This window comes from Saccoglossus kowalevskii, chromosome 7, assembly GCF_978046115.1.
Source record: "Saccoglossus kowalevskii chromosome 7, keSacKowa6.1, whole genome shotgun sequence".
Classification (NCBI taxonomy): domain Eukaryota; kingdom Metazoa; phylum Hemichordata; class Enteropneusta; family Harrimaniidae; genus Saccoglossus; species Saccoglossus kowalevskii.
Window position 1 is genome coordinate 25,794,043 of NC_140647.1, and position 24,874 is coordinate 25,818,916.

The 24,874-nt window shown below is 33.8% G+C and overlaps 2 protein-coding genes across 3 annotated transcripts; both read right to left on the reverse strand.

Annotated features, from left to right (window-relative positions):
• Positions 1 to 1,492: 1,492 nt before the first annotated feature.
• On the reverse strand, positions 1,493 to 18,699 carry LOC102800950 (uncharacterized). Of its 2 annotated transcripts, XM_085501373.1 has the most exons (13): positions 18,605 to 18,679; positions 17,658 to 17,706; positions 17,269 to 17,341; positions 14,619 to 15,641; positions 14,162 to 14,314; positions 13,398 to 13,730; positions 13,131 to 13,193; positions 7,473 to 7,787; positions 7,096 to 7,188; positions 6,738 to 6,868; positions 6,448 to 6,588; positions 5,693 to 6,227; positions 1,493 to 4,586 (listed from the first exon to the last, which is right to left on the reverse strand). In XM_085501373.1, the coding sequence occupies exons 3-13, from the start codon at positions 17,312 to 17,314 to the stop codon at positions 4,282 to 4,284; spliced, it is 3,138 nt and encodes a 1,045-aa protein (XP_085357499.1). In that variant the 5' UTR covers positions 17,315 to 17,341; positions 17,658 to 17,706; positions 18,605 to 18,679; the 3' UTR covers positions 1,493 to 4,281. The 2 variants fall into 2 exon arrangements, with proteins under 2 accessions (XP_085357499.1, XP_077862285.2); XM_078006159.2 differs by lacking the exon at positions 17,658 to 17,706 and having other exon boundaries at positions 18,605 to 18,699.
• A 956-nt stretch (positions 18,700 to 19,655) lies between these two features.
• LOC144350722 (uncharacterized) lies at positions 19,656 to 24,664 on the reverse strand. Its single transcript, XM_085501376.1, has 3 exons — positions 24,462 to 24,664; positions 22,746 to 23,107; positions 19,656 to 22,422 (listed from the first exon to the last, which is right to left on the reverse strand). The coding sequence occupies exons 2-3, from the start codon at positions 23,101 to 23,103 to the stop codon at positions 22,136 to 22,138; spliced, it is 645 nt and encodes a 214-aa protein (XP_085357502.1). The 5' UTR covers positions 23,104 to 23,107; positions 24,462 to 24,664; the 3' UTR covers positions 19,656 to 22,135.
• Between the last annotated feature and the right edge of the window lie 210 nt (positions 24,665 to 24,874).

A 24,874-nucleotide genomic window follows, 5' to 3' on the forward strand; every position in this document is an offset into this window, starting at 1 on the left:
TAATTAAGTCACAAATTACAGTAAAAATATTGAGTGTGCACCTTAACCACCTATGTGGTATGAAACATACATGTATTGACAACAATTTGTGATAGGTGACATTTAATAATTAGCAGACAATTTTAAAATATGGAAATCATAATTATGGTAGAACTGCTCTTTTTGCTAGCAGACACTAATTAAATCACAAATTACAGTAAAAATATTGAGTGTGCACCTTAACCACTTATGTGGTATGAAACATACATGTATTGACTACAATTTGTGATAGGTGACATTTAATAATTAGCAGACAATTTTAAAATATGGAAATCATAATTGTGGTAGAACTGCCCTATCTATTTGCTAGCAGACACTAATTAAGACACTAATTACAGTAAAAATATTGAGTGGGTAATTGAGTCCTCAGCGATGATAACACACGCTAAAAACGCAAAGGCTCATGAGAAGACGCTTGTTTGTAAACATTGACACGCTATGACCATCTGACGCATGCGCAGTTGACGCTCCACTGCTTTAATATATGCTGTGGAGTGTCTGCTCATCGTCCGCCTGCACGGTGTTGCTCCGTTCGGACATTCCTCCTCTGCTTCGCCGGAACATTCACCTTGAAAATTCAAGATGTGTCTGCTAGCTTCAGCCGAGTCTCCCCTGGCCCCCCTCTGGATCCGCCACTGGGTCATCGGGATATGAGCCATACGATGACTTTTCAATAATTCGGCTAATATACAGTGATCGCAATAACAATCACAGGTCAAGTTGGATTACATTCATTTTTACAGATTTATGCGATGCTTACAAAATACAAACAAAGAGGTATTCGTTTTTATCTGCTCGTCAGTATCTGTGTGTACTGCGATGCGCTGATTAACACCGGAAATGCAGATCATAGCTGATACTTTACACAATATTTAAAATATTTTGTTATGACTTTACAGCAAGTCTTAGAAGTATTGGGGCAGCCAATTTGCAAACTCGCTAGCGAATTGCCTAACTGCTTGGGGTTTGACTAAACAATCGGCTTTCGAATCGCTTTTGAAAAGGGGTGTTCCAGACATGTCCCAGACTACGTGATAGCAATAAAGAGTGTTTCAGAGTGGACGCAAACCACAAGTCGGCGCCAGCGAGATTCGAAAGCCATCGCTAGCGACTTTACTAATTGCCCAATATTTTGGTTTGAATTTCTTCAGTTTTAATGGCGGTACTTCATGCACTAAATGGTTCATATAGGGATACTCTATACACTTTTTCACACTTTTCTGGCTCTTCTATAATAAACTACATATTCCATATACCACATTCACACATCTATCAGATGGTCCAGTGCTTTGTAAATCCACACAGTCACTTTTACTTACTAGGTCACGCTCAGGTAGCTGATTTGTGCACTGTGACCTCTGTACTGTGCGTTGCATTTCTCATAATCATTCAACCAGACATTTGAGAAACGGAAATCAGGTCACACAATGTCGATATGAAAATTACGAGACAGTTAAAGATGCAGATATTTATTGCTAAAATCACCTAAATCCACAAGCAAATTTGATAAAAAAATTATTACTACATTATTTATTTTTCAAAGTCCAACAAACAAACAAAAAGAATAACAGGTTATATATGATGATATGTGCCATCCATATCTTTAAGAAAGTAATCGAAAAAAACATCAATAAATGTGGTAGTAAGATTATGATTAATTTAATTTTTTTTTTATCACAATAATTACTAAATTATTTGTAAAATTTGATATACTGTAATTATTGACGTAATTAATGATATTGAAAAAATATGCAATTATACAACAGGTTTAATTATCATTCAAAACGTACACTAACACATATGCAAATGAAGTCATCACAGTAATTACTAATTTATTTGTAAAAGATTATATATTGTAATTATTGATATTGGAAAATATGCAGATATACAATAGGTTTAATTCTCAATCAAAACATACACTAGCAATACCATATGCTAATGAAGTCGTAACAGTAATTACTAATTCGTTCGTAAATGGTTATATTGTAATTATTGATATTGGAAAATATGCAGATATACAATATGTTTAATTATCATTCAAAACATACACTAGCAATACCATATGCTAATGAAGTCGTAACAGTAATTACTAATTCGTTCGTAAATGGTTATATTGTAATTATTGATATTGGAAAATATGCAGATATACAATAGGTTTAATTCTCAATCAAAACATACACTAGCAATACCATATGCAAATGAAGTCGTAACAGTAATTACTAATTCGTTCGTAAATGGTTATATTGTAATTATTGATATTGGAAAATATGCAGATATACAATAGGTTTAATTATCATTCAAAACATACACTAACACATATGCAAATGAAGTCATCACAATAATTACTAATTTATTTGTAAAAGGCTATATTGTAATTATTGATATTGGAAAATATGCAGATATACAACAGGCTTAATTATCATTCAAAACATACACTAGCAATACCATATGCAAATTAAGACATCACAGTAATTACTAATTCATTTGTAAAGATTATATTGTAATTATTAATATTGGAAAATATGCAGATATACAATAGGTTTAATTCTCATTCAAAACACACTAGCAATACCATATGCAAATGAAGACATCACAGTAATTACTAATTCATTTGTAAAAGATTATATTGTAATTATTAATATTGGAAAATATGCAGATATACAATAGGTTTAATTCTCATTCAAAACATACACTAGCAATACCATATGCAAATGAAGTCATCACAGTAATTACTAATTCATTTGTAAAAGATTATATTGTAATTATTAATATTGGAAAATATGCAGATATACAATAGGTTTAATTATCATTCAAAACATACACTAGCAATACCATATGCAAATTAAGACATCACAGTAATTACTAATTCATTTGTAAAGATTATATTGTAATTATTAATATTGGAAAATATGCAGATATACAATATGTTTAATTATCATTCAAAACATACACTAGCAATACCATATGCAAATGAAGACATCACAGTAATTACTAATTCATTTGTAAAAGATTATATTGTAATTATTAATATTGGAAAATATGCAGATATACAATAGGTTTAATTCTCATTCAAAACATACACTAGCAATACCATATGCAAATGAAGTCATCACAGTAATTACTAATTCATTTGTAAAAGATTATATTGTAATTATTAATTATGAAAAATATGCAGATATACAATAGGTTTAATTATCATTCAAAACATACACTAGCAATACCATATGCAAATTAAGACATCACAGTAATTACTAATTCATTTGTAAAGATTATATTGTAATTATTAATATTGGAAAATATGCAGATATACAATATGTTTAATTATCATTTAAAAGAGACACAAGCAAATCATATGCAAATGAAGTCATCACAATAATTACTAATTTGTCATGATCATTTTTGTTTCTGTGTAGAAAAGCATTTTGTTAAGTAGTATTTCATATTGAAACCCCGTAATTTTTCTTTGATTGTTATCTGCTCAGTTTGTTGCCATGCTTCCTTCCAGTTATCACTGTCTGCATATCCCTTCCTAGCAAACAAACTCAGAGAAGTGGCTCTTCCAAATTATAATTTTTTAAAACAGTAGATTACTCGCGACATTTGAAATTTGCATATTGTTTGTATGGGTTGATTACTTCGGTTTCGTTCCAATTTCCATTTTCCAAGGATGGCAGTTATTGAACCGTAATATGTAATAAAATCAACCTTGATAATAAATTTATTTTTCAACTGAATAAGTGACAAAATCTCCTCGTTATCATTGGTTAGATTACATATGTGGTTTAACCAATTGCGATAAAACACAGATTTCCCACTAATAAGCACGTCTTTATTGTTCTATATAATGTGCGTATCTGAACTTAAACTTTAAATTCAATATGCAAGTAAGCTTAATATATAGTACATATTCTAAAGTCAAAATATATCATTCAATATGCAAATATGTAATGTTAAAATTGGAATATATTGATATGCAAATACTAGACACTCTAACATTTAATATGCATGTGATTGGCATCAAATTTTAAATACATTGACATTGAGAAGAATCATATTCTAAAAGTTTAGACACAGAGACTGATTATAAAGTATATGGTGAAATAATCATCTCAATAACATTTTCTAGATAGGAAATAGTTTATTTTTCAAACACGAATTATGTTTGAATTATGTTTTAGCCTCTACCAAAATTGTTTCTGCAAAACTTATTTTCAAAATTATTAAGAATGTAATTTGTATGAATTACTTGTATAAACCATCAGGAAAGGGTTTGTAATGTGTTGGAATCGAGCCAATGTCGCCATCAACTATTACATCTGAATCAAGTGACACAATTTGAGGAAACATTCCATTATTTTGTGCATTTTCACATCTTTTCCTAGTGGCTTGATGGGCTGGTGTGTAACCTATGTGTTTCTCGCCACATAAAACAGGACCACGCCTCTTCAGTGGGGATGGATACGTTAATTTTCTGCCAGGCTCTTCTTTTAAGGTTTTAGAAACATTTGCTGTACCATTATCAATGATGTTGTCACACTTTCTGTACACTAGAATGATAAAATACAGATAAATTTAATCAGTAGAGTAATTTGACTCTTCAATTAATTGTACATGCAAACAAACATAAATGTATTGCAACATGAAAAAGGCGAGTTGAACTCGATGGCGGCAATTCAGTCTGTTGAAACTTGCCAACAAATATGCGAGGCACACAAGGGTATTTTCAGCATTCAATGGGGTAGGTTTATTTGCTATGTTGATATAATGTAATATGTGGCAATCCATTTTACTATGTATATAGGTACATGTACATTATGTATATTAAGGGGTGTGTACTTCTTGTACATTTATAAGAGGTGGGTTTTCGAGGGATTGATTTTCACTAAAAGTTGGTGCATCCCATACCTGTGTAGAAATAATGCAAGCAATCCCACCAGGAATCGCCTCGCTGCAATAGGGTAACCACCAATAAGTAGCAGACAATAGGTCTATAGCTACAAACTAACAAGCAGTAGGTCTATAGCTACAAATTAACAAGCAGTAGGTCTATAGCTACAAACTAACAAGCAGTAGGTCCCAGTTTCTGGCCAAAGAATCTGTGGACAGGTGAATAAGTCAGACTGGATGATCTACATTCATCAACATGACAAACGAGTGCATACAAAATGTAGGTTAAAAGGTCAGGATTGAATGGAACATGCGTCTCCTTTGATCAAAACTGTAGTATAGTTTCTGACAAAGAAACCACATATAGGTTACAGGACACTGTATATTTTGATCAGGATTATGATACGTTTCTACAGTAAAGAGATACTGCGAGCGAATCATCTATCAGGATTGCATAGTGCCATCAATTTCGACCATGGTGTTGGTGCAGTTGAGAGGGCAAAAGAATCTTGCACAATTTGTATGCTACGCTAGGCATATAGTATACATGTTTTTCTTTTATTTAAACTATTAAACCAAATGTTTTAAAGAGAATGGCCAGCCACGCGATTTATGAAACAGAATAAGATTTTGTACTACAATAAGCTTAATCTCAAATTTATCTTGATATATCATTGGAATATAATCACTAAATTTAGGATTGATTAAGAAAGCACATCATCGATACCATTGGAATGTGAAATTAAAAGATTGGACTTCTTTGTACCTTTTGTTGTTTTGTTTTCCTCCCGGTGTTTGTGACTAACCAAGATACTCTGCTTTTCACTTTCTTCATATTCATGATATGATTGTTTTTTTGATTTGATGAGGGAACCAGTTATGCTTAAAGCTAGAGGCTGGCCTTGTAAGGAATCCACAATTCTACAGAAAGATTTGTAATTCTTTTTGTCATATTCTTGCATCTCTCTGATTGTGATGAACACATCAGCCGGAGTGACTCCTTGAGTACACAACATCAGTTTCTGAGATGCAGCATTTGACAAGCGAGGAACTGCGATTTCATCATAATGTTGTGAAGTGTCTCCATGGAAATCAGATGACCTAGATGTTATAATAATGTGACCTTTTATTGGAAATGTGGGAAAGTAGTGCTTGATGAGTTCATAATCTGTAACATCATCTAAGATAATGAGCCAACCAGGATTGCAGTCCAACCATTCCAAGACTTTCTCTTTCATCTCTATGGCAATGTGAGTACTTTTTTCAGTGGGAGAATTTAATTTCAAGTCGAGATGTTTGAACTGTTGAAATACAAATACAGTAAATGATTTATGATCAGAAGAATTAGCCTTGCTGTCCTTTCATGGTTAATGCCACTTGTGTATTCATTTTTATCTCTATACGCATTTACATTCTGGTATTATATGTTCACAGATTTGTGAGCTGTTGCTAAAATTGCATTAGCATATCAAATTGTAAAACTAAGAATTTTACGACTAACTACACTATATGTCAACCTACTATATATTGAAATCCACGATCCAATGAGGTCAAAGTTGAGGCATTTATCCAGTATCTACCAGCAGGGTACTCCATGTGGTAGCGGTGAACATAGTTGATGGCTATTTGAGTTTTACCAGATCCATCAGCCCCTGTCAAGACCTGTAACAGGGGTGAGGTAATACATTTGTAATATATACAGAGACTATTAAAGAAGAGTATGTAGATACAAATACAAAATTCATAGTCATATAGGTAATTCCAAGAACAAAAACAAACAAACAACTGACAACAATAAATAGCATACGTACATGTACACTGTTTTCTTTGGTAACTTTTCCAGCATCATCCTGTTTATGACATCTCTTGAAAGATTTATAGATGTTCCCCAGAAGAATGTCATGTCCAACGAATGGATCAACAGGTAGTGGTACATTGAGCCCTATATGGACAACAAATTATTATGGAATTAAGTATTATAATTTGCATTGTTTAGATCTGAATTACTTATTCATTATCCATGGATGACATATAGGTTTGTGGTATTAAAATTAGTGGCCCACAGGAAGACACAGGGGTTGGTAATCCATGAAATTGCATGGCTCGCTCATTGCGTTACAAGGCTGGGCAACACAACATACATGATGAAAAAGAATGTATTTTTCTCACCTGTTATCAAAACATCTTGAGATCCAGCAGCAGCAGCAGTACTGATGCTTTTTGGAGCTGATTTTGTCTCCTTGGAATCAGGTGAAAATGTTTCTGTTTGTAAATGTATGATCAATTTAGTGAGTTTAAATTGGTTACATTGAGTCACAATCAGTCAATTCTATGATAACAATAATATTTAGTGTATCTGGTGTATTAAGACATATGCTCCTACTACTAAGTTCCTTTCCTGTCTGTCACTAAAGTCCTCCCTCTCACTAATTTTTAATTTGCATACATTTACCAGTCTTTATATTTTTGGTTGTACTTTATTTTAAAGATATAACTCCGTTGTGCCAGGAATATAATACATTTACAACAGAATATCATATACTCACTAATTTCAGTGACAACTTGTTGAAAATCTTCGTCAAAATATTCCACCTTTAGTTTGTCAGTATCACCAATCACAGGCTCTGCAATCTTCTTCAGTATTTTTAATAACTCTCCACTTTTCAGTTTCATCAATAATTCCTGTGCTTGTTCTTCATTTTCTATTTCCAGATCCAGCAGTATACAGCCTTTACGTACATCAGCAATCTTGCATCCAAGTTCACTCTTCAACTGTTCTTGTTCATTCTCACTCAGTCTTTCAAAGTATTCTTTAAGTTCATCAATGCCACGTCCATTGGGGTAATCAATTTGTAGTCGCACTAAAGGAAGCAAAAAAATATTATTCATGAGGAAATGACAATATTACTAAATATCATTTGTAAACTCATGCAGGAAATACTGACTTTGTTTCTGTCAGCCACAACACTTATTCAGAGCCAACTGTTAAATAATTAATTATTAATTGCCTTGATTAAAGGAATAACACTGTACTTAATATATATCAATTATAGTCTCTATCTGAATCTCCTTGGGTATCTCGTGTAAGACATATACTTCTACTACTAATCTCCTTGGGTATCTTGTGTAAGACATATACTTCTACTACTAATCTCCTTGGGTATCTCATGTAAGACATATACTTCTACTACTAATCTCCTTGGATATCTCGTGTAAGACATATGCTTCTACTACTAATCTCCTTGGATATCTCGTGTAAGACATATACTTCTACTACTAATCTCCTTGGATATCTCCTGTAAGATATATACTTCTACTACTAATCTCCTTGGATATCTCCTGTAAGACATATACTTCTACTACTAATCTCCTTGGGTATCTCGTGTAAGACATATACTTCTACTACTAATCTCCTTGGATATCTCCTGTAAGACATATACTTCTACTACTAATCTCCTTGGGTATCTCGTGTAAGACATATACTTCTACTACTAATCTCCTTGGATATCTCGTGTAAGACATATGCTTCTACTACTAATCTCCTTGGATATCTCGTGTAAGACATATACTTCTACTACTAATCTCCTTGGATATCTCGTGTAAGATATATAATTCTACTACTAATCTCCTTGGGTATCTCGTGTAAGACATATACTTCTACTACTAATCTCCTTGGGTATCTCGTGTAAGACATATACTTCTACTACTAATCTCCTTGCATATCTCGTGTAAGACATATACTTCTACTACTAATCTCCTTGGATATCTCGTGTAAGACATATACTTCTACTACTAATCTCCTTGGATATCTCGTGTAAGACATATACTTCTACTACTAATCTCCTTGGATATCTTGTGTAAGACATATACTTCTACTACTAATCTCCTTGGGTATCTCCTGTAAGACATATACTTCTACTACTAATCTCCTTGGATATCTCGCGTAAGACATATACTTCTACTACTAATCTCCTTGGATATCTGGTGTAAGACATATACTTCTACTACTAATCTCCTTGGATATCTCGTGTAAGACATATACTTCTACTACTAATCTCCTTGGATATCTCGTGTAAGACATATACTTCTACTACTAATCTCCTTGGGTATCTCGTGTAAGACATATGCTTCTACTACTAATCTCCTTGGATATCTCCTGTAAGACATATACTTCTACTACTAATCTCCTTGGATATCTCGTGTAAGTCATATACTTCTACTACTAATCTCCTTGGGTATCTTGTGTAAGACATATACTTCTACTACTAATCTCCTTGGGTATCTCATGTAAGACATATACTTCTACTACTAATCTCCTTGGATATCTCCTGTAAGACATATACTTCTACTACTAATCTCATTGGATATCTCGTGTAAGACATATACTTCTACTACTAATCTCCTTGGATATCTCGTGTAAGACATATACTTCTACTACTAATCTCCTTGGATATCTTGTGTAAGACATATACTTCTACTACTAATCTCCTTGGGTATCTCCTGTAAGACATATACTTCTACTACTAATCTCCTTGGATATCTCGCGTAAGACATATACTTCTACTACTAATCTCCTTGGATATCTGGTGTAAGACATATACTTCTACTACTAATCTCCTTGGATATCTCGTGTAAGACATATACTTCTACTACTAATCTCCTTGGATATCTCGTGTAAGACATATACTTCTACTACTAATCTCCTTGGGTATCTCGTGTAAGACATATACTTCTACTACTAATCTCCTTGGATATCTCCTGTAAGACATATACTTCTACTACTAATCTCCTTGGATATCTCCTGTAAGACATATACTTCTACTACTAATCTCCTTGGATATCTCGTGTAAGACATATGCTTCTACTACTAATCTCCTTGGATATCTTGTGTAAGACATATACTTCTACTACTAATCTCCTTGGGTATCTCGTGTAAGACATATACTTCTACTACTAATCTCCTTGGATATCTCCTGTAAGACATATACTTCTACTACTAATCTCCTTGGATATCTCGTGTAAGACATATACTTCTACTACTAATCTCCTTGGGTATCTTGTGTAAGACATATACTTCTACTACTAATCTCCTTGGATATCTCCTGTAAGACATATACTTCTACTACTAATCTCCTTGGATATCTCCTGTAAGACATATACTTCTACTACTAATCTCCTTGGATATCTCGTGTAAGATATATACTTCTACTACTAATCTCCTTGGATATCTTGTGTAAGACATATACTTCTACTACTAATCTCCTTGGGTATCTTGTGTAAGACATATACTTCTACTACTAATCTCCTTGGATATCTCCTGTAAGACATATACTTCTACTACTAATCTCCTTGGATATCTCGTGTAAGACATATACTTCTACTACTAATCTCCTTGGATATCTCGTGTAAGACATATACTTCTACTACTAATCTCCTTGGATATCTCCTGTAAGACATATACTTCTACTACTAATCTCCTTGGGTATCTTGTGTAAGACATATGCTTCTACTACTAATCTCCTTGGATATCTCGTGTAAGACATATACTTCTACTACTAATCTCCTTGGATATCTCGTGTAAGACATATACTTCTACTACTAATCTCCTTGGATATCTCGTGTAAGACATATACTTCTACTACTAATCTCCTTGGATATCTCGTGTAAGACATATACTTCTACTACTAATCTCCTTGGATATCTCGTGTAAGATATATACTTCTACTACTAATCTCCTTGGATATCTCGTGTAAGACATATACTTCTACTACTAATCTCCTTGGGTATCTCGTGTAAGACATATACTTCTACTACTAATCTCCTTGGGTATCTCGTGTAAGACATATACTTCTACTACTAATCTCCTTGGATATCTCCTGTAAGACATATACTTCTACTACTAATCTCCTTGGATATCTCGTGTAAGACATATACTTCTACTACTAATCTCCTTGGATATCTCGTGTAAGACATATACTTCTACTACTAATCTCCTTGGATATCTCCTGTAAGACATATACTTCTACTACTAATCTCCTTGGATATCTCCTGTAAGACATATACTTCTACTACTAATCTCCTTGGGTATCTCGTGTAAGACATATACTTCTACTACTAATCTCCTTGGATATCTCGTGTAAGACATATACTTCTACTACTAATCTCCTTGGATATCTCCTGTAAGACATATACTTCTACTACTAATCTCCTTGGATATCTCCTGTAAGACATATACTTCTACTACTAATCTCCTTGGATATCTCGTGTAAGACATATACTTCTACTACTAATCTCCTTGGATTTCTCCTGTAAGACATATACTTCTACTACTAATCTCCTTGGATATCTCCTGTAAGACATATACTTCTACTATAAATCTCCTTGGGTATCTTGTGTAAGACATATGCTTCTACTACTAATCTCCTTGGATATCTCCTGTAAGACATATACTTCTACTACTAATCTCCTTGGATATCTCCTGTAAGACATATACTTCTACTACTAATCTCCTTGGATATCTCGTGTAAGACATATACTTCTACTACTAATCTCCTTGGATTTCTCCTGTAAGACATATACTTCTACTACTAATCTCCTTGGATATCTCCTGTAAGACATATACTTCTACTACTAATCTCCTTGGGTATCTTGTGTAAGACATATGCTTCTACTACTAATCTCCTTGGATATCTCGTGTAAGACATATACTTCTACTACTAATCTCCTTGGATATCTCGTGTAAGACATATACTTCTACTACTAATCTCCTTGGATATCTCGTGTAAGACATATACTTCTACTACTAATCTCCTTGGATATCTCGTGTAAGATATATACTTCTACTACTAATCTCCTTGGGTATCTTGTGTAAGACATATGCTTCTACTACTAATCTCCTTGGATATCTCGTGTAAGACATATACTTCTACTACTAATCTCCTTGGATATCTCGTGTAAGACATATACTTCTACTACTAATCTCCTTGGATATCTCGTGTAAGACATATACTTCTACTACTAATCTCCTTGGATATCTCGTGTAAGATATATACTTCTACTACTAATCTCCTTGGATATCTCGTGTAAGACATATACTTCTACTACTAATCTCCTTGGGTATCTCGTGTAAGACATATACTTCTACTACTAATCTCCTTGGGTATCTCGTGTAAGACATATACTTCTACTACTAATCTCCTTGGATATCTCCTGTAAGACATATACTTCTACTACTAATCTCCTTGGATATCTCGTGTAAGACATATACTTCTACTACTAATCTCCTTGGATATCTCGTGTAAGACATATACTTCTACTACTAATCTCCTTGGATATCTCCTGTAAGACATATACTTCTACTACTAATCTCCTTGGATATCTCCTGTAAGACATATACTTCTACTACTAATCTCCTTGGGTATCTCGTGTAAGACATATACTTCTACTACTAATCTCCTTGGATATCTCGTGTAAGACATATACTTCTACTACTAATCTCATCTCCTTGGATATCTCGTGTAAGACATATACTTCTACTACTAATCTCCTTGGATTTCTCCTGTAAGACATATACTTCTACTACTAATCTCCTTGGATATCTCCTGTAAGACATATACTTCTACTACTAATCTCATTGGATATCTCGTGTAAGACATATACTTCTACTACTAATCTCCTTGGGTATCTTGTGTAAGACATATACTTCTACTACTAATCTCCTTGGATATCTCGTGTAAGACATATACTTCTACTACTAATCTCCTTGGATATCTCGTGTAAGACATATACTTCTACTACTAATCTCCTTGGATATCTCCTGTAAGACATATACTTCTACTACTAATCTCCTTGGATATCTTGTGTAAGACATATACTTCTACTACTAATCTCCTTGGATATCTCGTGTGAGACATATGCTTCTACTACTAATCTCCTTGGGTATCTCCTGTAAGACATATACTTCTACTACTAATCTCCTTGGATATCTCGTGTAAGACATATACTTCTACTACTAATCTCTTTGGATATCTCGTGTAAGTCATATACTTCTACTACTAATCTCCTTGGATATCTCGTGTAAGACATATACTTCTACTACTAATCTCCTTGGATATCTCGTGTAAGACATATGATCCTACTACTATTCTCCTTGAATATCTAGTGTTAGAAATGTGTAAATTAACATAAATTAAGCTAAGCAGTACCTGTATTGGGTCTTCTTGGATGAGCTTGTCTTTGTTCCAACAGATTCATTATTTGAATTTTGCCTATGTATAGATTCAGAAAAGATATCATGGCATGTATCTTCGGTTCAATCATCAATGGAACACTGACACAGTTATCTTTATGATTGTATGATAACTAAATTTTATGGGAAAAAAACTATTACAAAAAACCTGATATATATTGATGTAATATAGAAACTTTCTATCAAGGCTAGACAGAAATTAATAAGCTCTGAGGATACTAACCTATATCCTTAATGACATCCACGAAATCTTGTTCAACAATCACTATATCCAAAGCTCGTTCTCTAACATCTCCAGTAACTTCATCTGTCAGAAGAAGGTCTCTCAGCTTGGATGCAGTTTTACCCTTTTTGATATCATCCAGTAATGTGTTTCTATCTTCTATGGTTCCAAGATGAGCATGTATAATCACACACCCATAAAATATCTTCAGTTCAGTGCTGTGTAAGATAGTCCTTAGTTGATGGTACTTTTCGTTCCTGCATTCCTGGTGTTCATGTAGCAAATTTAATATTCTTGAAGAAAGTCTGACATTAGTATTTAGTACAATGCGCACTGCCAACAAAATAAAACAAATGTCATAAATACAAATTGGGTAATAAAATAACAATATTAAACACAAATATTAAATATTCAATTTAAATGTATTCAACTTAAATTTGGAAGAAGAATGGAAGTTCCAAAAAGTACTGATCCATATTAATGACATCCAGTGTTTGTCCCACAAACTCCAGGTCAATAGAAAAAGGCATCCAGCTCTTGTCCAATACACTGCTGGACACGCATCCAGTGTCAATCAGTGCAAATGAACACTCAAAAGCTGGTTGTCTTTAATATGAACACATAGTTTATTGCCAAACAGCCAGATTATTGACCAAACACAGGGAACTATTATTATTCAATAATACATTGACATTACTATTGATGTCAGTATTATGGTGCAATCAGATCAAACCTCCAAAAAATATTTTTTTTTTTAAACTTACCAGAGTTTTTCATTCGGGTATGTGATTTTAATTTCAGTTCTTCATAGTCTTGTCTAGTGGTCGCATTGGATTCTCCAGCAAGATAGAACATCCCACCTGTTGGAACCACCAGATGGTGACCATAACATTCTGCAGACAACATTATAGTTGAGACTAAAATGAGAATGAAATAAATCATGTAGATGTTACAAACTGTGTGTCTGTTATAGAGAGTAACGAGATCCTCAGAAACTTGTGACTTGTGACTTGTGACTGCTATATCTTATAGTACTACTAGTTTGTTGTACATGTAACAGACTACCACTGAAAGATAGGAACCAACAGGTTGTACAGGGAAAATGTATTTGTATTATGCACAACAGGATATCGAAAATGGACATACAATAATATGGTTAATGGGAACATAGTGTAGATGGAGTGCAGCATAACTGGATACAAATTTAGTTTATATTTTTACCTTTTGCTCTGTTAGTATTGCCCTCAGTTGTTGGGTGTGCTATGGGATCTTCATGTACTAGTGACAAACATAATGGCTGTAATGGTGGAGAGTCACAAACAAGATCAGTATCCCGTGATTCATTTGTGTTTTCATCAATGAGTTGGCCTGGTAACAGATCTTCAGATTCGTGAGGTGCCCCTCCTACAAGGTGGTGCAATGTGTGGTTACCGTTATTCCGGGTAATTAGTGTAGCATCACCTGGAGTAGAAATTTGTCGTTGGTTGTTTTGACTTGTTGGTTGCGCGCTTAATAATACTTTCAATAAATCTCTGTGATGTTCATCTTGTTGCAACTGCATTTGAGTTAACTGCAGCTGCAGTTGTGCAACATTTTCTTCCAATTTGTAGAGCCTGGTGTTATTTTTATTGGCACTTGTATCAACATCATCTAATTTGGCGGGAATACTGCCCATGCTTTGTTCATCCAACCGACTGTTTTGTGTATTGGAAATCATTTGTAACATTTCTCTGCAGGCCTGAATAGATTCCTGTTGACAGGAACATTTTTCCATCACACTGTTCATGTTGTCATCGACTTTATTCCTACATGCTGATACTTCGCGTTGAATTTCTTCTTTCACATCATCTAATTTATCTTCCATTTTGGCCAAGACCGCATCCAATTTCTTCTGCCTTTCATCAAAAATCTCCATAACAATATTTTTCATTTCTCCATGCATTACTTTACACTGCTGTTCATGTTGATTCGAATGGATGTTTGCAACATCGAAAAAGCGCTTTGCATGATCATCAACCTTTCTTTCTATTTTATCAACTCTACCATCATGCTGTTTGAATTCATTTCCCAGGACCTGTAAACACTCCCTGTTGTGTAACACATTTTTTCCAATTGTTGTAACGGTGTCTTTAAACTCACTCATCTCTGTCAATACTGGTTTAAAGCATTTCTCTAACTCATTTCGAACATCTAGTACTGTTGCCATCTTACTATCCCTACCATCAGCTATATCACCAACATCACCTAAACAAATAAAGACATAAAACTAGACATCTTAACCATTTTTTTCATGGAATCGTTTATGCAAATGAACAATCTTATATTTCACCACTGTATGCTTGTTATTTAATTTAAATAGTTGACTTGAGGATTTCAGTATCACACGGTATCTTTGTCTGAGTACGTCGTACAATGTGCTGCTTTGTTTGTAGGCAGCAATCAGTAAAATATATATATAATAAATATCTATCTATAACATCACATGATACAAGTTTAATTTAAAATGCAGCAAAATATTGCCATATTTGTTTGCATTAGAGGGCCTCAGTGAACCAATTTCAAACAAAGTCAAGTGGAAATGTATTGAAATTATCCTGTAAATGTCTAGGAATTATTAGGGGTGCCAGCTTGTGGGTCTTGGAGTCCTATTGTTATCATTCAGATTTTTTTTTCACTTCTAGTTTATCTTTTTCCATCATTTCTTTGTTAAGCGGTTTGAGGAAACCTGCTGAACAGAATGGTCTAAAACTGATGTGAATTGGTGCAACTGATTTTGATTGGTCAAATGGATTGTTAAAACCGGAAAGGTGACCAAATTAGGTGATTAAATATTTATCCAACAAAAAATAATCAGGTCTCTGTATAGTCCTTGAGTATTTATGTACCAAGTTACATTGAAATTTAATGACTACTACTTGAAATATCGAAAGCTGAAAATTAATTAATTATACAAATTAGGTAATTAGCATGTAGTGATATTACCCTAAAAACTATCAGGTCTGTGCAGTGTGCTATGACTATGCACCGAGTTTTATTGAAATGTGATGATTAGTAAGCCGGAAGTTGACTATTCATTATGCAAATTAGGTGATTAATATGCACAAATATTTACCCAAAAACTAATTAGGTCTCTGCATAGTCCATGAGTATCTATGTGCCAAGTTGCATTGAAATGTAATGATTACAACTTAAAATATCAAAACCTGACAATTAATTATGCAAATTAGGTAATTAATATGTACTGATATTACCCTAAAAACAATCAGGTCTGTGCAGTATTTTATTGAAATGTGATGATTACTGAGTACTTGAATATCAGTGGAGCAGATGGACACACACACATTTACAGACACTAACTGCAAAGACTCACATTGTGTGCATGGAAGTCAAAAATACTAAAAATTGGGCAATGATTTGAAATTTGTTTTTAGCATTTATGTAAAATGATCATTAAATTTTAAAGGACATTGCTATCTCTTGAATTTTCGGAAACAATGTTGGCCGTTTGATCAGTCATGTGGTTTGGCCGCCATATTGGATTTTAATCAAAAAAGACATTTGAGGTATTTGTTTTTCATGAGTGTTTTAACCAAGCAGCTTGATATTTTCCATGCATGTTTCGCCAAAGCTTATGGGAACAATGAAATAATATTGATCAGTTACGTTTGTACGCCATATGCTTAACCAATCAAATTGCAACTTGAAAATTAGCAAAAATGTATACCCTAGTTACAAAATATGTATACCCTAGTAACAGCCCTCTGTTAATTTAAACTAGATTAAGTGATTTCATTGGTAGTCAAAAATCATAGATGTTTTATTTTTATAACTTTCTTCACTTGTCTACATTTTGTTAAGAATTAAGACATACCTTCAATATATCCAGACTCATTGAAACATTCAGATGATTCCTTCATTATTGCAATGTATCCACAAAATGCAGTCTATGAGTAAAATGAGCAAAGTTAGATGAACTGTTTACATAAATAACTATATAACTATATGTGTTCTAGCACAGGGAGGCCAGGAACTATAATCAACGGTACGCCAACCATAGAGACTGCGTAGTGTCACGGGATTTCCAATAATAGCCACGTGACCGAAACTTCAAGACCCCCAGACCACCGAAGGCAACAATATCCGAGATAAATAAAACGTGAAACCGAATAGTTGTTGTTCATTAGTAAATGTTGAAATAAATGAATACAATACATATGACTGTAGGTAACCCCCAACATTTCCCGTTGTCCATATACGTACCTTCCGACGTGTCACGATGGGATATTGTTTTTTCAAAATTGTAGTGTAACTGAAAGAAGCTGATACAGTAAATGGGGATTCCCGATTCAAAACAAATACGACACCCCAACTCAGTGAATATTTGTATCATATCGAGAAATTTAATTGTTTTTATACTACAAGATAGCAATATATTATATAGATATATATATATATAGTAATAATATTAAGGTCATTGTCATCGCGATAATACTGTTGTGTTCGTTACGTCTAAGTCCTAAAATCAAAGGCTTGCGGGCGTTACATAATTTCCCCCCAAGTTAAGCAGTTATACGGGGAATCCCCGTACGCAAATTTGATATTCAATGAACCCGTGTCAATTTTCCAGAATGCATTATTATAGTAGTAGCAATTCCATGGTGAGAATGCTACACTATAACTCTGATAGCAATAACAGTTTTTCATAAGTCAGAGTTTTATTTGGTCATAATATTTAGGAGTTTGGGATAATTCTGTAGATTGTAATTCCATGGTACGTGTATACTCTATATAGACGTACATGCTGTTGAGTGGTGGGCACTACTACTGATGAGCTGTAGGTGATTTAACCACATCACAGCCACAAACTACGTTACCAAGCCCCTGCAAAGTATCAATGGATTGAATATATGGATTATTTAAACGTTAAACCATTAGGGATTTGTTCGAGCTTTGGTTTTGATCGATTATATATTTAAATTTGAAAACAGTCAAACAAATTAACAAACACACAACTTTTCAAATTAATAAACAAACACAATTTATCAACGTCTGTGCAGCGGGCCCCTACTACCTCACCCTCCAAACATATTCGGCGAGGCATGAAAGTAACCATACTATCGATGATATATAATAATAATAATTAAAAACATATTTGAATTTTTATACATATACTGTGGATAAATTGAATGTAGCTACATCGCACGTACCGTTTTTAGCTCGTCTGCATAGTATGGACTTAGGTAACATTGATGAGAAATATCCATGGTGCTGTCACATCAACTGCTGCATAAAAATGAAGTGATGAAACAAGTGGGAAATGTAGGGGTGGGGACACACTTTAAGTGCCAGTTGACCTTAAACAAACCTTTCACCATACTCTGAATGCAAACACTTACAATAGTTATATGTAAATGACGTATTGTTATTTGGAGTAACCCCATCCGAATTGGGAATTTCCAGCTACCGTTTGTATTGCATGATGGGAAGATTCGCCCAGACACATACACAACAAAAATATTAATACAAAAGCTGAATGGGGCTAATTAAGGCTAAGGCATCTACATATGCATCTGAACATAGCAGTTGCAAAAAGCTTGTAATTTGTGAAAAGTAGACGCGGATGTCATACTATACGCAAACTATAACTACAAAAAGTCACGAATAATTATAGATGTTGTATATAAGATTCAAACATAAAGACCAAATTGAGTCTTGAAATAAGTTTGTTCACTCAAGTCATCGACCCGATCAGGCAGTGATTACGAATCATTTAAAATCCAGTCCCAGATCTCTTTGAAAATCTAATCGCTCTGATTTCGATTTAATAACGCTCCTACGTTAAAAAATTTAATTCTTCAAAATTTGACAACGTGTAATCATTAAAAAGCATTTTTTCTTTCCATCGCAAGGAAATTCGATTTGAACCACTATTGAAAATGTCATGGGAATTGATATAAAACTTTCTGAATTATAAATATTTATTCACTATTGAAGCAACCAGATCTCTGGCAAAATATAATTGATAAAGTTTTAGTAATAGTTTCCAAATAAATTGGCTCCTAAATTCACGAACTGACCGAATCCAAATTCACATGCAGCTAAAATACAAGGACAAGACATATTTATCATTTTATATTAAACAAAAACAGCAAAGCAAATATTATAATATATTTTTTGGATGATGTATATTCGAGAATTGGCTCCTGAATTCACGAACTGACCGAATCCAAATTCACATGCAACTAAAATACAAGAACATGACATATTTATCAGTTTTTATTAAACAAAACAGCGTAACAAATAAAAAAAAAATTTCAGAATCTGCATATTTTTGCACTTTGTTTACTAGTATTTGAAATCCAAGTTTCCAGCGATGTATGTTACATGACATTAGTGTATATTCATTAGCTACCACAAATGTCATTTAATTACATAATAAACTGAAATATATAGCCTGTACCTTATTACATATTCAGATAATAGTTTCTCTTAACGGTAAAATTTACAAAAAAAAAAATATTTTCATAGGCGTCATGTGCTATGGTCACGTGGGGAAAAGGCAAGTGTAGCTCGACGAGCCCCCAGCCAATCAGAGTGATGCAACGATCGACAAAAACAAACCAGAGTTACGTATATGCGAGAATAAAACGTACTCATTAATTGATGTTCAATATACATATGCAATACAATACAAGAGGGACGTGTGGTTCGCATCTACAGAACATCGATCAATTATAATAATATATTCAAAAATTAATCAAATTACAAGCGCTAAATACACAACTACAAATACACTGAACATTGTGGTAGTTAGCGCAAAATGGTAGGAATAAATGTCATTCGCTTATACGTAAATTACTACAATTCATTGTTCACACTAAAAATAAAGCAGGCTGTAGGACTTAGTATTGTAGAGGCGGCGCATACACAAGTCAGAGTAGGGCCACACCGACTTAATTGTATGGATGACATCCGCGCGCACATTAGTTTTCGTCTGTTCTCAAAAAAAAAAAAAAATCTCCGACGAGTCTCCACAGATTAGTTTTCTGTCCAGAACTTGCCAACTCACTCGGCTTGTCTTAAAACTCGTTTTGTACTACCTCAAAACGTGCCAATTTTGTCGTAAATGATCTTCTGCACATGCGTATTGCGTTGCCGGGAATTCCAACATGGCGACCACGACAAAATACGTAGTTCAATTCGTAATTTTTATACCAGCTCCGTAGTCCTGTGTTTTTTTTTTTGGCAGTTTTTTTTTTCGCCCTCTCGCATTACATTTGGGGTCTCCAGAGGATGTCATCCATAAAATTAAATCAGTGTGGCCTACAAGTTTAAGCGACCAATTCACAATCTTTTCCGTTGGCGCGTTTGTAGAGCAGGTACACAAAGCCAGTTGACTTTTGGATAGGCAGAAGGCAAAGCCATGAAAGTATCTTGAAACAGGTACAAGCAATCACCACGAAGTGCAAGGCCACGTGTAAGCGTCAAACTACGCCCAAACCATCCAGCTACTGTTCAAAGCAAAATCTACCACAGTACTGAACTTCAAACCACATGACTGCCCTATTTATACTCCGAGAACTCCCTAAGTGTAGCGAATATCATAATATGGCTCATACTGCCATTGAATATGCAAATCAGATAAACTTAAGAAAGAACAGTGACTATTGAATAAATTTGTATAAACGCAAAAATACATTTGTACAAGATAAAATATTGAAATATCGTCACAAAACATAGCAGAACTGTTACAACTTTGTTCATTGATAATCTAGGTTGAATAACAAATGGACACAAACTAATGATGGACAATCTACTTTTTTCAAGCTAAAAGTGAGTATAACAGTTCTGAAACAATACAATAATATATGTGAACATTTTGCACAAATAATACTGGCTAACATCTAAATGTGCACAAGTCTACTAAAATTGGACATGAAAAATGAAATTGGACATGAAAAATGAAACTGGACATCAAAAATGAAGCCATGAAAATTACATTATGATTAATTGATATTCATGTAATATAATTTTACAAGTGCTGTTTAAGACGTAATGCCCCTTATAGAATAGTATAACATGAATTGTATAAACATTCCTGAAACATAACATTACATCAACACATCTATGCAGAATGTTCTTCATTTAACACTACATGTACTATATTAATATTATATGGATAAAACAATATAACATGAACTGAATGAAAGTTCTTGAATAATAGTACAGTAATATAAGCAAAATAGTGAAATTTGAAAAAGAGAAAACTATGCCGTCACATTTTGTATTTGTACTCGTAACAACAAAGTGTTAAATTATTTAATTCAATCTCTATATAGAAATATTCAGAACAGCAACTAAGTATTGTTTTGAGGCCTATCTTGTGAAATAGATAAGGTAATACTGGCCAGGGATAGTAAAAATTAATTAAATGTGCAAATTGGATAATTAAGTAAGTCATCAAGTTATTGAATTCCAGAGCAGCAGTTCTTGAGATATAACTTCAACAAATAGGGTCAAATCAGATCGAATTATTATGCAAATCGCAAAATTACTATGCATACATTTCTAAAACATATTAAAGCTTATTTATAAACCATAATGCATATCACATTTCTTCTTGTTTCTCAAATGTTTTGAGAAATACAGTTGCAAACAATTTTAGAACCAGAGTAGAAAGGTTATATTACTATGTACAGATTTATATCAAAAACGATTATTTGTACAAAATTGCAAGACTATGTAAAGCATTTAACCAGCAGAGTATTGGCATCGCCAATCAAATGTTCGACCATTTTTTGTAGTTTTTTCAATAACTCTCCATTTTCCAGTTGCTTCATTAAATCTGCTGCTTCTTCCCGACTTTCCAATTCCAGATCCAACAATACGCAGCATTTCTCTACATTAGTGACTTTGTAGCCAAGTTCACGTTTCAATTGTTCTGGGTTTTTTTCACTCAGTTGCTTGAAATAATCAGCAAGGAGATTGACTTGATTCTCATCAATACCTTCCAACATCAATCTCACTGAAATTAATTGAATCAAAGTTATTATTACAAAGGCATCCTTATATACATATGTAGCATAGTGTTCAGTCTATAAGAAGTCACACTTAAAAGTTCATGGTAATTTAACTATGATTAAATCTTGTAATCATGTGTAATTTCTCAAACACCTATTGGTTGAACTGCATATCTAATTTGCTACCATTGAGAAACGCATGATGAAATTGTAGGTCATGATAATTACATGGATAAATCACAAACAGATGTGGAGGATACCACGTTTTAGCACTTGTTAGATGATATACTCCACGCATGTTGAACAACTAAGAGTTGTTTTTTTCTACCTGTTGACCTGGGAATGTTCACTGTCTGGGTTATGCGTCCTTCTGGCAGATCACAACTGGAGGAACACGATTCTTCTCCGTCGTCATCGCCATCAACTGTTGATGTCTCATCACAATTCACAGGCTCTTCAGGAAAGGATGTAGAAATCTCCTCATCATTTGAGCCAGGAAAGTGTTTGGTATTCTCATCATTTTGTGTCTGTACTTTGTTTGTTTGGTTATCGTCTGATGATGGTGTGTTTGGTGAAGTACTTATACGATCCGCTTTCATCACATCTTTGGAAAACGAAAAAGACATTCCTCCCTTTACTTCAGATGTTAACTTAGTTGGTGAGGTTGGTGGTGTAGGGTCCGGCATAGTACTAATAAAATCAAAATATTAATAAATAATTATTAAAATAAAAGGCAAGTGGTCTATCGATATAACTGAGATTGTAATTAACGTTGTTAGATGGAAAGCCATATCAACCTTGTTAGTAAGGTAATATCAATTTACATTTCTGACAATAGGCCAAAAATATCAGATTTGTTAATATTGCTCAGACAATCTGAGGTATGTTAGGTAATATAGATTGTAGTTTTTATACGCAAAAGTCCAACCATGAAGGTTAGGGTTATATATACATATACATATATCGTATTATTGGGCCTAGTTTAAGTTTATTCAGATTCTAAGGCCAATTTTTGTACATTCTATGTATACATAAGTAGTACTAAAATTTGTCAAGATGCCAAGTCAATAATTTTTACAGGTTATGCATACATATAAATTATACTTCAATCTGACATGATTCTAACATCATTTCATTGTTACTCTTTGATTCTTAGTCATGATATTGTACATTTTATGTATATGTAAGTTATACAATATTTAGGTGTTGAATCCAATGCAAAAAATCTGTACATTTCTAGTATACAAATATTCATTAATGAACTTGTATAAAGTGTGTATACAAATAATGTACTGCTGTTTTCGTGTATGTATGAATTTTGTATACATATAATGTAGACAATTTCAAAAATACAGAATATGTATACAATTAATATACTATTGGGGCGTACAATTTGGTAAGGGATAACACGGCACAGGACTTATCAGGACTAAAAACAACTGACGACAAATGACAAACATTGAATCATTGGGGGAGGGGTTAGCAGAAGAGCCAGAGCAATATTTTCCTACACTGTATCGTGTCTGTACATTTTAATTTTCAAAAAATCTGTCAACATTTTTTTTTTGCAGAACATGGCTTGCAATTTTGCAACTCTTTTGGTGTGTAACATGTTTTTCAACAATTCTTCCAGGCACCCGCATGATATCAAATGGTCGACCCCTTAATTATTCGCTTCAAACTACGCATGACATGCACACATTACAAAGACAGGTGATTCATCGTAAACAACAAGATGACGTCATGTCCAGGCACTTGTAAATACTGGAATTTCCAAAAGTTATTTTGAACACCATGACATGCACACATTACAAAGACAGGTGATTCATCGTAAACAACAAGATGACGTCATGTCCAGGCACTTGTAAATACTGGAATTTCCAAAAGTTATTTTGAACACCTTCACAAACTTTGAAGAGCACTGGGACCGAGATGAAAAATTCTGCAAAATTTGAATGCATTTGAGTGAATAAGTCACAAAAAAAACACAGAGCAATACAGTATTATTATATATATAACCAGTATATACATTAGTACTACTCACTGTGATACGGTACCAAATTGTAGAAATCACGGGCAAAATTATGGCAATTGACGTCCTACTTCAGCCACAACAATTCACTCTGTCAAAACATGTACGGCTTTAAGTCTATCGGCCGAAATATGCGTCTAGAATGCTACTGTGTGTACTGTATGATAATATATCTCGAAAGACATGCGCCTATATAACTTCGATACGATAAACAAACGACTAGGGATTGTGAGTATCTGGAAATTCCCTAGTCTGGTCCCCTGTCTCAATTTCAACGCTGAGGGCGGTTATGAAAATAGGGATCCATCATCACTGCACAGAACTCATTTGCATATTTGAATATTTTCGAACTACAAGACCCTGTGAGTTAACAAAGTTACTCGGTTTCTTTGATCACTGTAATAAGACGTTTCACGCCCTGACTC

Excerpts from the sequence above, each read along its gene's own strand:
- LOC102800950 (XM_078006159.2), bottom strand. The coding sequence starts at position 18,661 with ATGGATATTTCTCATCAATGTTACCTAAGTCCATACTATGCAGACGAG. Across the intron at positions 13,731-14,161 it reads TACCCGAATGAAAAACTCTG|TGCGCATTGTACTAAATACT; the intron begins GTAAGTTTAAAA and ends TTTTGTTGGCAG. Across the intron at positions 7,189-7,472 it reads ACAAGTTGTCACTGAAATTA|AAACATTTTCACCTGATTCC; the intron begins GTGAGTATATGA and ends ATTTACAAACAG.
- LOC144350722 (XM_085501376.1), bottom strand. The coding sequence starts at position 23,103 with ATGCCGGACCCTACACCACCAACCTCACCAACTAAGTTAACATCTGAA. Across the intron at positions 22,423-22,745 it reads GAACATTCCCAGGTCAACAG|TGAGATTGATGTTGGAAGGT; the intron begins GTAGAAAAAAAC and ends AATTAATTTCAG.